Source organism: Corvus brachyrhynchos, unplaced genomic scaffold (assembly GCF_000691975.1).
Source record: "Corvus brachyrhynchos isolate BGI_N302 unplaced genomic scaffold, ASM69197v1 scaffold23, whole genome shotgun sequence".
Lineage (NCBI taxonomy): Eukaryota > Metazoa > Chordata > Aves > Passeriformes > Corvidae > Corvus > Corvus brachyrhynchos.
In genome coordinates, this window is record NW_008238983.1 from 9,814,913 (window position 1) to 9,828,680 (window position 13,768).

The 13,768-nt window shown below is 38.4% G+C and overlaps 1 protein-coding gene across 1 annotated transcript in view; it reads left to right on the forward strand.

Moving 5' to 3' along the window:
- Positions 1-13,768, forward strand: part of CTNND2 (catenin delta 2) — a 656,025-nt gene that overhangs the window by 485,722 nt on the left and 156,535 nt on the right. Inside the window, exon 10 of the mRNA XM_017738706.1 lies at positions 5,787-5,919. Within this exon, the coding sequence (XP_017594195.1) occupies positions 5,787-5,919 (133 nt within the window). The remainder of the gene's footprint in view (positions 1-5,786; positions 5,920-13,768) is intronic.

Sequence of the window (13,768 nt, forward strand, 5' to 3'; positions counted from 1 at the left end):
TATCTTTGCTCTTTTTAAATGTACCAAGAAAAGTCCTTAGAGAGAGATTCTTGTAGTATTGGTAAATTGCCTTCCAAATATTTTAATAGAAGTTAATTTCTCCCTTTAAACACAGGAGCTAGTTCTTTGATCTTCTCTTGGCTTTTGATTAGTTCTTCTTGTGTTTGATCCTGAGCTACATATAGTTTGTTTTCTTTTAGTACTACCAGAAAACCGTTTTCACAGCTCTCCTTTCAGAAATAAGGGAAAAGGGATTTTCAGACTTTATTTATTGAATTAAGGGAGGAAGTAAACAGAAGGGTCTATGTAGGCATAAATTCAGCAGAAAGTCTTTTAGACTGGCATTAGCAATTCCACAAGGTATATGAGGTAAAAATTGAGGAAATATCCTTAGCTCAGATTGAATCGCCTTTGCCTTTGAGCACCACTTCATACACGAAAACCTTCCCTTCACCAGTTTAGGACTGTTTCACATGCGTATTAAGACAGCCAGGAACACACAGATGGGTTTGGTTTTAACAGTCTTGTAATAAAAAAATGTGCATTCTCTTTCTTTGATAAATGCTTGGTGGTAGTTCAGTCTTTGTGAAGCATATGGTTCTTTATAGCGGGCGTCTTCACAGCACTGCCTTTGGGGAATGCTGCAGAGACAGGAATAGCTCTGGGTGTCAGTGCTTGCCTGTGCCAACTGCCTGATCAGATGTGAATGTTCTGCTCTAATAATGTAAATCAGAAATAAGAACCCAAGCTCTCGTGAGATTCAGTGTGACCAATGGCTGGAGAGTAGACAGAGCCATCACACCTGCTTCTCCGATGCTTTGTAGAAGCAATCAGTATCCTTAGTTACCAGCTGGAGACCTGTGTTTTAAAAACTCATTTAGTAGCCTTTTTAAAATCAGTGTAGATATATATGTAACAGGATTTTTAGTTTTGCTTTTCTGTGTGCCATCAGCATTTTCAGTAGCTGAAAAAGAAAATTCTGGCATAATTAAAGCAAATATTCAGGTGCAGTACATCCTCTGTGTTCAGCAGCACCTCTCAGTGAACCCACAGAGCCAATGCACTCAGTTACAATCTCTTTTAAGTCTGCATCTCTTTTACTTGCTGACACATGTGTGTGATATGATAGCAGGAGGAGGACCTGTTTTCAGTGCCTTACTTGCAGTACCCAAGTCAGCCTGGATTTCTAGGTGCTACTGCTTCTGTGCCAGAGTTGTTGTGTCTCATATACAGCTCCTTGTTGATTCTCTTCAGTTGTTCATAATAAGACATAGCCTTTTGTGATAACTCCAGGCATATATATTGCCAGTTTACTTATATCTTAATGTTCACCTTCAGATCCTCTTCCACTCCTGGAGCAGTACTCTGCTGTAAACCATGGAACATCTGCCTTAGTCACCACTTCAAGCTAAAACCTTCTGCAGGATTCAAAATGAGATCAATCCTACAATCCTAGAGCACAGTTTCCTCAAAGAAAGAAGGTGGAACACCTTGGTGTGTTCCAGTCAGTCTCCTCAGATGAGGATGCTGCCTAGAAAAAAACGCACTTTTACAACGTGCCAAAATATTGGAAGTTCATGGCAAATGCTGCTTTCCAGACAAACTGTGAAGCTGGGATTCTCTTGTGGAAAAACTCACACTGCCACCAGAAGCCTTTAGCTGACCTAAAGGGATAAGTGTTCTTGTTCCAAGGAAATCATAGTCAAGTGGCAGCTTAGTGAAAGATCTTGCATGTACAGCTACTACCTTCCTCTTCATTTTTGGATCAACCACATGGATATTTTGTTAACATTCTCAAAATGCCACACACCTCCTCAGATTTACTCCAGCCTTCTGGCTTGTTTCACCATCTGTGTGGGTTGTCTCACTCAGATTTTGTAAACATGGAGATGTTTTAATAAGGGACACAGGCTTAGCTAGTGTGTGTTTAGGATGTTCACTATGATTTCGAATTTTGCTTAATTCTACTTCATAATTTTACCAAGGATTAGATCCCCATATGTTGTGAGTTTTTCTAATTTGCGTGTGGTACAATATCAGATGTTTCACAGAAATCAAGGTAGATTGGATTTTCATTATCCTTTTACTTCCCTTTAATCTGACACTTATCTCTGTCAAATACCAACCCTACTGCTTCTTGTTGGAAGGCAGTAAAGATCAGTTAATTCCAGCTCTCTTCTACTACTCGTTTTCTCTTACTTTTTGTTTGGCTCTCTATTTTAATACATATTTTTGTCATTTAGGTATGTATGCCTGGAGGCATGGCCTGGATGTTCCCCCATATCTATGCAAAATGCTCCAGATACATTTTGTGCCTTTGTCTTTAAGGAATACTAGTCCTCCTTCCTTCTCCAGGTGTCTGGCAGATGACTTCGTTAAGTAGCCTTTCTAACTTTTCATAATTAAGCTGAATTTAAAAAAAAAAAATTAAATTTTTAATTGTTAATAGAGCTGAAAACTTGCTGTTCTTACAAAAAATCCTCTTCCTCATTCTCACTTTTTTTCCACCTATAAAAGACTTATATAAAACAAATGAAAAATTTAAACCCCTAGAAACTAGTCTTTCTTGCCCTGAAGGCTGCTAAAATTATCACAATTATTCAAGCAGCCCTAACTGTTGACAGAAGTTTTTGTTTGTTTTATATAGCTACTGTATTTCATTTAGAAACTACTGAAAATACAATCAGCTTCGAGACCATCTGCTTAAAATGACAGTGCATACTAGGGCTAAATTTTTAAACTTTTTTTCCTGCTTTCTTCATTATCTCTCCAAAAACTGGTTACATAACAAACTCAGTATTCATTGCTAAGGGTTTCTTTTCTGAATTGATTTTCTACTTACATCCAGTGTGCACACATCCATTTGCAACAAGTATTCATAGCTCACTTGTATGCTGATTGTTTTGGGAGATCAGTGGGTAAAAGTAGGGAGAGCCTTGTTTTCATACTTAAGTACCATGTAAAGACTGCAGGTTCCTCAGAACAATTAACTGTTCCTTTGGTGAAGGGACCTTTTTCCTTTTGCCCCCTCATTGCCTGTTCTGTTCTGGACTCCAGGACATGAGGAAGAAGAACCTGAGCTGGTAGGTAGAGCCTGTAATGTACTACTGCACATAATGGGCCTTTTGTTCAGGTGTTTTTTGGTGGGTTTGCTTTGTGATTGGATTAAGTAATACACATGTTGAGAAGGAGGAAATTTCCTTTTGGAGAGAATTTGTTGGTAAAAGTTCCCACACTTCGACATGTAGTTATTTGCTGTAAACGAACTCATTTCAAATGTTCCCTTGTTCTCTTGTCATACAAGTTTTCTTCTCTCATATTTTGTATCCTCTCCAAAATACCAACACCTGCACCTGGCATCTAGGATTGAAAATGAGAATAAATTGGAAGTGAAGGTAGGATAATTAATTTGTCCTCGGTAAGGTTATTGGATTTTGCCTTCATTTCTTATATTTATTTAAACAAAAAAAACGGGAAGATGTCTTTGGTTTGTTTAGAGCCATTTTTATGGAATGCAGATCTAATAGGTTTGAAGAATCTGTTAGGAAGTGTTAACCTTGTTAATTGGAAGAAAGCAAGTACAAAAGGAAGCTAACCTGTCAGAACACGTGCTTCTATTACCTCTGGCAATTTAAACATGAAAAAAAAGTGTGCTTCACCAGTGAATCCCTTCCTTTTCCCCTGTTAACAGAGTCATGGTAAACTGGAAATGTGATGTTTGCAATCGTCGGCTGCTGAAGTTTCTAGCCTTTCCTGATACCTTTTACAAGGTTCTCTGACTTTTCAAGATATTAAACGTTAAAATCTTTTTGAACCTATGCAGATGTCTCTTGTAGAGGCTTCCAACAGTTTATGTCATCTAAAAATTCATTGGAATAGTCCATATGTGATTTATTACTACATCTTTATGATTTCTTTATATTAAATGTTTAATGTGAATTCTAATATTCATGAGTTAACTTGGGTTTTGTGGGAAGAGAAGTGACCAGTGAAATTCTGGGTGTATTTTTTACATCTCGTATTCATATTCTGAATCTCCATAAAGATACACCTGTAATGACAACTCTCAGTCTGAGAAATGTCACATATGAGAAGAGAACAGACAATCCCTCTGTTCTGTAGCAATTCATTATTATTGTAAGATGAGTCTTCCTTCCCTGAAATGTCGTGGAAGAACTGTTGTAGTTAAAGTGTGCTTAGGACAGATTGCAGAGATGCTGTGAATTCCCCTAGTGATGTATACTTGGCCTCAGCACAGAAAAATCCCTATAATTTAGGAAGGAGTCTGATGATCAGGATTATTTTTTCCAAATATTATAGCTGGACTCTGCAACAGATCTACCGGGGTTTTTTTTTTGGATGAGGTCCCAGGTGATGATGGTAACTGCAACAGAGTACTCTTTTACAAGTTTCCTCTTTTTCCTAATTTCCCTCTGTTAGCTTAAATGTGTGCCACTAGACGGAAGATGGTCAAAATATTTATGTGGCACAAAAAATAAGCTCTTGGGAAAAAGGCAGGAGATATCTAAGTGTATCACACAGAGTGGTTGCATGTATCTCTGGATTTTGGGACACAAAGTCCAAAGCCATTTCCATGCATGATTTTACCGTTAAACACAGAGTGGAAAAATTCACCCAAAGTGACAGACTGATTTTAAGTTCAGGTCTGGAAGCTGCAGAATACCTGCTGGGACTTGTTCAACTTGGATTCAGTTCTTTTATGTGATGCTAATGATATTTTGTGTTTTGTAGGATTAAAGTGCAAAGACTGAGTGCTCAAGTAGGGCCAAAAATGTGTAAGAGTTTTACATTGACTGTATCTGTACTAGTTTGAAAACAAGCCAGTGGGAGGCACCAAGTCAGAATAACAATTTAATAAGGAAATTTTAAAAAATAAAGGCAGAAAACACTGGTTTAAACTGACAGAGTCAGGATACAACCTGACACCCTGTTAGTCAGGATGGTGGTGGCAGTCTGGTAGAATGGTGGCTGCAGTCCTCCTGAAGTGGTGGATGTGGTTCCGTTGAAGCAGTGATCCTGCAGAAAGGGTCTGCTCTTCTTCAGAAGGTCCAGTGGTAGCTGTGTAGCTCCTGTCCTGTGGGAATCCAATGGAAAGGGTGTCTGTGGTGTTCAGAATCTCAGATTATATCCAGGATGGAATGCTTGGTTCCTCCCTCTGGGTGGAGCATCTCACCACGGGATGATGAGTCATGAGGTCAAGCATTGATGGGCTCATTAACAGAAGATAGTCCAGAGAGAGGAGGCAAGGAAACACTGGCCCACCTGGTTTCAACAGCTCATGAGGATGAGAATATGCTGCAACCCAGGACAGCATCTGAAAAACAAAACCAAACAAAAGACAAAATTGATCATTGCTTTCTATATAAGATAGTGATTGGTATTACACAGAGATAGCAATAAGTAAAAAGGACTTTTTTACAAATTAGCATTTCATAGCAAACCATTTGTGATTATATGAGCATGTATTTTCTTGCTTCTCTTATATTAAGATTTCATATAGCCTTTTTATTTAGGGAAGTTTATCAGTTAGAGAGGTAATTCCACAGTTACTTTTTCTAGTTATACTTTGTCGAATTCTTTCTCCAGAGGAGTACAGTTTAAAATAAAAAATAGCTTCACCTTTGATTTTAATGTTTGCTTTGATAGTAATGGGGAAAAAAAGATTTTATTAGACATTTCTGTCTTCTTTGTTGACCTAACTGTTGCCACATTTATCCACTAATAGCAAAATTTTTGATGAATCTGTTGTATTTGCTTTCACACAGAGAGTTTGGATGGCGGGATCCAGAGCTTCCAGAAGTTATACAGATGTTACAGCATCAATTTCCCTCAGTACAGTCGAATGCTGCAGCCTACTTACAACACCTCTGTTTCGGAGACAATAAAATAAAAGCAGAGGTAAGATTTATAAACCCTTTCTTCAGCAGTGTTGCTGCCTGCTGTTTATCATCAACATTTATGTGTGCTTTAAAAAGACTTACAAGAGACATCATGGATATATGCTTGGACCCATTTTACTAAAGCTTTCACTGAAGTCATTTGTTACTGTTAGAAAATGTAAAAAATGCATAAAACATGCATGTTGTAACTAATTGTTTTGTTTTCTTTGGAATGTTTTGATTGATTGCATACCATTTAAACACTGTATCATAGTTGTTCAGTAATCAGCTAGTGGTGTGGTCTTGATCTCACTGAAACATATGGGCATTTCCTTAGGGTTCTCTAAGAGGCATCTAGACACTAAATATAAACACAGAATACGAAAATTAAGCAAAAAGGTTCTAAATCAAAGCATCCTTTAATACATAATTGTGTAAATAGCTTTAATTTCACTGGGTTTGCAGCTTGAATGGTGCTCATTGGTCTATGATCTTGGAATTCAGTGCAGATTGTATCTAAAATGTGATTCAGACATCAATATAGAGCTTGTTCTGTACCTGTAGCTGACAGGTAGTTCTTGCTTGTTTGTTCCCTGTGGTTAATGGGACCAGTGCAGCTTTTGGCAGGAAGGCGGCTCTAAGGGATCTGACAAACACATAGCAGTCAATTAAAATTGAATGAGTGAAGCTGTTACCAGCCCCAGCTGCTTTCCCTGGCCCTCTCTGAGACACTGCTAATCAGGGACATGTGGTGTGCACATAAATCTGTGCCTTACTGGCACCTTTTAGTCTGGCATGTAAAGGTAAACTGAGATCAAGAGCTGCTATTGCTTATCTGTCAGAACTGTGCAGTGACGCTGGCTTGGTAGTGCTTCATCTTCCTCACCCTCAGCACAAACCACTCAGTGGATCTATCCCACTATAGAGCTTTCACTTCCAGGCTTTCTCATGCTGAGGAAATTCCTTAGTGAGTAAGCATGTATTCTGCTGGCATTGGCAGAACTGCCCTGGTTGCATACAGCACCTCAAACATCTTAGAATTAGTAATAAAAAATACTTACATTAATGTTAAAGTGAGAAATGTTTGTGCACTGGAGAAGAGAACTGTGGTACAGGTATCACTGAAAATTTTAACTGCACACTCTCTCTGTACTCGACTCTTATCATTAATCAGAAATTAGTTTTTCAGTAAAAGATTTGATTCATCTCTGAGAAAGGCTAAATTTAACTAAATTATTCGAGCAATTTACTCATTGCACAGTCTCTGCTGCCTCCTGTTAAGCATAGATTGAGAGCCCTCAAGTAGCTGTCATTTGAGGGAAGCAGACGGTTTAATTTCTGTTGCTAACCATTCAGGAAAAAAGGTGTCCGATCACTGTTAATCTCACCCATCCCAGCAGGACATCAGCCTTTGTAAGCTTCAGGCTCATGAGCTGAAAGGGTGAAGGTAAGTAAATAAACCAGTAGAGTACTAGGCAGTGTTCTGAGCTGCTTCTGTGAGAAAGGATAGCAGATAAAACAAGGATTCCCCCACTTCATTTGTTATTATTCAGGACTTTCATATACTGCTCACTATGTAATACATAAAATGCCATGGAAACAAACCAAAATACCTTTCTTAAAGCAGTTCATCTGAGAATATGCTTTCAAACTTCTGGTACTTTGGATTTTTGTAAGATGACAAAATAATGGGATGTATTGTGTGCTTTTCAAATGCTTTTTGGAGCTTTTCAGACTAAAGCACCCAACATTATCAAACTATTTTACCTCTATCTGTATCTATCTATGTACCAACCAAAATTATTTAATGATAAGTCCTGTTGTGTTTAGATCATGACTCAGCAGAGCACTTGAAACAGTTTCTGTGTTTGTTTGTTGGTATCAGGGTCTACCCAAATGGCTCAGTAGTGTGCCTAGGGCCTGCTTGAACTTCCACTGAATCACAGTTTCTCGAGTAACCTTTTGTGGGAGAGTTCAAAATCCTTTTGATAAGGGGGTATCACAGCAGTTACCCCCGATTCTTCCTAGGTTTATACCCAGCCAGAGGAACCTGAGTGGTCCTGTTAAACCTGCCTGGGACAACTTCCTTGATAACTGTTAAGGATGTTTCTGAATTATGAGTTGAACTAACACCAAAATAACAGAAACTGGTATAAAAATTCTCTTTTCTGCGAAGTATTTGCATTGTAGTTTTGTGTTGTGGCCAGTTCTCCTCTGTCTGAGAATGACCACATTTAATATTTAATTTCTTCTTCATGGATAGCAGCATTCCAGTCCTGCTGCATGTGGTTGCAGGGAACCCTGCCAGCTCTGACACAAGGAAAAAAGCACCAGGATACATCATATTTTCCTTGCAATTTCTTATTGAGATTACAGTGCAAAAAATTCTTTTGAAGCAGAGAAAACTGCTCTTTGACAAAATACCTAGCTTTAATATAGCAAAGGTCTTGGGCTAAAGAGAAGAAACTGTCTTGGTGGTCTTTCAAATCCTAGAGGAAAGACAAACACAGATACGTGTAAGTAAAGAATGCTGCTGCTATTTTTGTGCCTGACAGCCACTGAGGAAAAAGCAAATTGAATTCACTAAATAATTTGTTAAGTGTTAATCTTTAATGTACACTTGAACATGCATGCACAGAAAGAATAATATTTTGCAACAGTTTAGTTTATTTACCTGGTTGTATTGAATTTGAAATGTAATGCAGTTGTTAAAGTTTTAGCTCTGGAGTAATCTGACAGGAGACAAAAGTTCTCTTGCCTTTACCACTATTGAGCATTGAATTGTCACACTGCAATTAATGGCTATTTCATCCAGAGTTTCTGGAAATAACTGTTTTGAAATAAATTTTTTATTCTTCTTTTAAGCGTGATTTATACTGTGTCACCTACACAGAAAGATGATTAATTATCTGTCCTCTGAACCTGACCATTCTTTCAGTCTTCCAGTTTTGTTTTTGTGTAGTGGCAGACTTGTCCTACTCTCATAAATTTGTGGGATATGTATAAAATTTCTCCTCATGTATTTGGTAGGACAAAGACCTACCTTATATTCCTTTTGTTGAACACTGTCACCTAAACTTTAGGCAGAAATAAAAATTAGCAACTGTGACTATATACATTTCTGAGATTCCTAGTATCTTTTATAGTTTCACCATTCTGTTTTTATATTCTAAAATATTCTGATTTCTGTGGCTGAAGTGAGGAACACTACCCCTTGCTTCCTCTGAACCCCCCCCCACCGCAAGGAAAGGAAGTGGAAATGCTCTCCAGATAACAACTGAGAAAAAGATAGTCAAAAATGTTTGATGCATGGCCAGGGAAACTAGAGCTGTTTTTCCCTTCATGACCATATTCTTTATGGTAGGTGTTATTTCTAAAGCACGCTGATCACAGGTGTGCTTATGAATTTGGTGATGTGACTGGAAATGCACCTTTATTGATTGTCCTGCTCAGTCTCACGTAGCAATGAGGTCTGCAAATCCCCTTCTCTATCTTAAAGTACTTGCAAACAAAGTTGGTAACTGTTTATGTGAAGATGTCCCAGGCTGGATGCTAAGGTGTCAGAAGTAATTTACTTTTCCACAAAAAAACCCAACTTCTGGAGTGAATTAGGTTTTAGATTACTGGAAGAATTTGTATTTTTCCCCTTCCAGCCCTGAACACAGCAGAACAGCAATAGGAAAATGCAGTAAACACTGGCCATTGATAAAGATGGTGATGTTATTTCTTGCAGGTGCTGCCACTTCTATGCTGCTCAAAACCATTCAGTGCCAGTCTTTATTTCAAAGTACGATTGTAACTGCTGCTCTAATCTGAAAGTTTTTCACTAATGCTGCTGCTGAGTCTCTTTAAGTCTTGCCGACTGCAAGGCAGGTGCTATACATGCTCTCAGTAGTGCTTCTCATTCTCTACCTTTATTCCCTGTGCTGGGTGCTTATGTGGTACAGCAGACATTAGAATGGAGTTGAAGAAATTGGATTATTTTTGCTAATGTTTGATAGTTAGATTTTTCATCTCTTTTAGAATAATGACCAGTCATCACTGAAGGTCTCACATGTGTAGAAGGGGACATAGGGAGGCAGAAGTCTAAAGATTGTAAACATTACAGGCACCCCATTACAGTTAGGCATAATAATGCCAAAATTCAGAATCTCAGAATACTTCAGTAATTCCTGATATAAACTGTTTTTTCACTGGTGACAGTGAAGAATGTAACTAAAAGGCAAAAGGGAAGGAGGGAAAAAGTTTTGATCAAATATTTGAAAATCTGGTCAGGCAGAAGAGCATAAGAAGACCCTTTCAGATGGTATTTTCTCCTCAGGAGAGGCCTCTTATACCAACAATGGCGAGATTGTGAACGGAGCCGGAGTAGCTGCTCCTGGATGCCAAGAAGGAACAGACAGGGGATATAAGAAAAGAGAAGCATTTTAGAATACTCAGCAGAGAACATTTCTTTAAAAGAGCACATTCTATTAAACACAGGATTCATTCTTCCACAGCATTTTTTTCTTCCTATAATGACATTTTCCTCCTTTGTATGAGGTCACCATATAAAGGGATTGAATTGTGCAGTTTCACACGCCAACACCGTTTTGCTGTCATGGAAAATGGCAGCCTGCCATCAGCTGCAAAGGTGTAACAGGTCACTCAGGGGTTTTGGCACCAATGATTCCCTTCCTCAAGCTAGAAAATTAATTTTTGCCAACAAAGTCACAACACTTGAGATTCTCCTCTCAGGAAAATAATTCAAAGATGCCAAATAAAAGAACTGCAACTGCTGAACTGTCCTGCCTGAAGCCTTTCCTTGCATCCTTCATAAATATTGCTGAATTGGGCAGTGTCCTCTTTATCTTGGAGAGCATTTCCATAGACTCCCTTCAGAAGAAAAGTATCAGTCCAGACACTATTACATGGAGTTCTAAAAACTGAGTGACTGCACACTGAAAGGATCTATTTTCCAACTCGCTGAAGCCCTTCATTCACATTTGTTTTGTCATTAAACTAAAGGTGTTTCTACATCTTCTTCTGTGAGTTCTTTAGAGAGTGCCAGCACCCTTTCAACACAGTACCCTGCTTGTTCACATAAACTCCATTAGCCTCTTGTTTATCTTCTTTGTAATATACATAGTTGCAGTGTTGTAGTAACTTCGATGTCATCCACTGCACTGCTAGATTCCTGATGGTCAAGGATACATACGTGCCTGTTTCTAGCATGGTTTTCTCCCAGGGAATACTTGCACTTAGTATGGGGTGATGGAGAAACAGTCCATAATGTTGCCTTTAGACTGACAGACTGACTGACAGGAATCTTCATATTTGAAGGATCCAGAGGGGGGATTGGAAGTGCTTACATAATCTTCAGAGGGTATCTTGATTTGATTTCTACAGTGTTCTGCAAAATTCCCCTCTGTTTCCATAAGGATAGACAGAGAAAGCAGAGTATCTTACCATGCTGAGGGCTTGGGCAAGAGAGTTGGAATGCTGGAATGCATTCCTTCCCAGCAGGTCCAGTTCTGGGCCCCTCACTGCAAGAGGGACACTGAGGTGCTGGGGCATGTCCAGAGAAGGGCAACGGAGCTGGTGAAGGGGCTGGTCGTGTAGATGTGGCACTTAGGGGACATAGGTCAGTGATGGACTTGGCAGTGCTGGGTTAATGGTCAGACTCAATGATCTTAGATGTCTTTCCTAACCCAAATGACTTTGTGTTGGTTTTTTCCCTATGTGTTTGAAGAAGGATTATAGTTCTGGATTCAGATTTCCCATACATAACCCTGCTTTTCTCCTTTTACCTCTAAAATCACTTCCGTTAAAGGCTAGAATTTAGCTTGTACACTGATGATACTGTCAGTTTTCCATTAAAGACATTATGAGAACTCCTTTAATCTCTGCATGCAAGAAGATATAGACATAATATTTCATTTAAATGAAAGAAGTATCTCACAGGTGATACCAAAAAGTAATGTAGTAATTTCAGACAGACTCTATAGCATTTGTTGAGAGTGCATTTTAGTGCAGACAACACCTGCATACCTTTGGAGAAATTATACTTCCCTGTTTGGTTATAAACATTTTGATGGTACTTTGATAACCATGATTTTCATATGTAAAAACAACTCTATGGGTAAATTTTTACAATTTGAGAACTACTTCCCTCAATGGCTTCACAAGAAATTTCCTATTGTAATGATGACTTTTTGTATGAAAAGGTTCTTGCCTGTACCTGATTCCTAAAACAAACACTAAGATGTTCATGCTTTTGCTCACCTATGTTAGATTACTGCAGTACAGTTTGGGTCTGTGTCCCCATCACCCTGGGCAGCTGTACTCACACCTGCAGTTAGATGTCAAGCAGACCATTTTTAATACACTTTCTGTGTAGTTTTTTGTGTAGAAATTATGCAAACGAAGTAAGGCAGCACCCAGTGGCATACTCAGAAACAGTCTTTATGTAAGAATTTTCTTTTTTTATTTTCTAAAGCCTCACTGATGAAGATTTTACAAGACTTCCCTTTCAAGTTCTTACTGATCTCTAGTTTGTTTTCTAAGAAATCAATCAACAGATGGTGTATTGTTTTGCAATAAAGGTTGGGAGTTTTTATTGATGGGTTATTTACTGTCAAATATTCAGAGACAAAATGCTGTTTGTTTTGGTTTTTTATACCTTGCACTCAAAGTATTTTTGGAAATGCTTTGATTTGTCTTTTGTAAATTGTCATAGTTTGCATTGTTGAAATAGTTTCTGCAGCAAGGCTTTCCACTCTTAGCATTTTGTTATTCAGCCATATGATTTTACACTGAAGCAAGTGAGATGTAACTTCCACACAGAACCATCAACAACACCAGGGAGTCTCACTCTTCACAGTAAGACAAGGAGGACAAGGCATACAAATAGATATATGGCTACTTCTTATCCCACTACATTCAAGGTGTTTGTTCTTTAGCATGCAGAATGCCATTTTTCGTTCCACCTCAAAATTTATTGGTATTTTAATGTTACTTTTCCAAAGAGCTTTTGAACTAGTCATACTTAAAGAATGAATTTCAACCAACAGAGGCTACACTGTTACAGTATTTCTGGTGTACTGCATGCACCTTACATGAGAAGTAACTTCAAAGTGTAAAATAACTGACCTGAAATTACTAAATGACACTTGGTCAGCTGGGGGTTGATAATTACAAAACCAAACTGTGACAAGAATTACAAAACCAAACTGTGACAAGAAAGCCATTGTTGTGGCTTTCTCTAGCATACCTATGACTCAAAAACACTCCTATCATTCTGTGACACAAAAAAAATCACATATTTATGTTTCATTATCATCAGACAGAGAAGAGAAAGGGGTAAATATGTGAGGGTGTCACAAATGATGAACATGTTAAGTAAAAGCTCTACACATGAATGTACTTGAAATAAAAAAGGTTTATACTGAAAGCACTTGACTAAGTTTCAAGCCCATGGCCCGTTTTTAGCCCTGCATGTCGATGGGCACTCCTGTAAATGGGGATGTTAATTTTATTCTTCTTTGATTATTTACTTTTATTCTTCTTAAGGGTGATAAGTTGGCAACAACCTGTCAATATCAACTCCTGTGTGGCTTCAGGTTGAAAACATTTGTGAGGGCTGTTCCTCTGTCGTGGTTTGACCCCAACCAGCAGCTAAACCCCACGCAGCCACTCGCTCAGTTCCCCACAGTGGGATGGAGGAGAAAAACGGGTAAAAGTGAAAAAACTCAAGAGATGACATAAAGACAGTTTAATAAGGAGAGCAAAAGCCACACACGCAAGGAAAGCAAACCAAGGAATTAATTCACCACAGCAAAACAAGGAATTTCCTATTCTACCACTTTGTGTGGGCACACAGTTTCCCA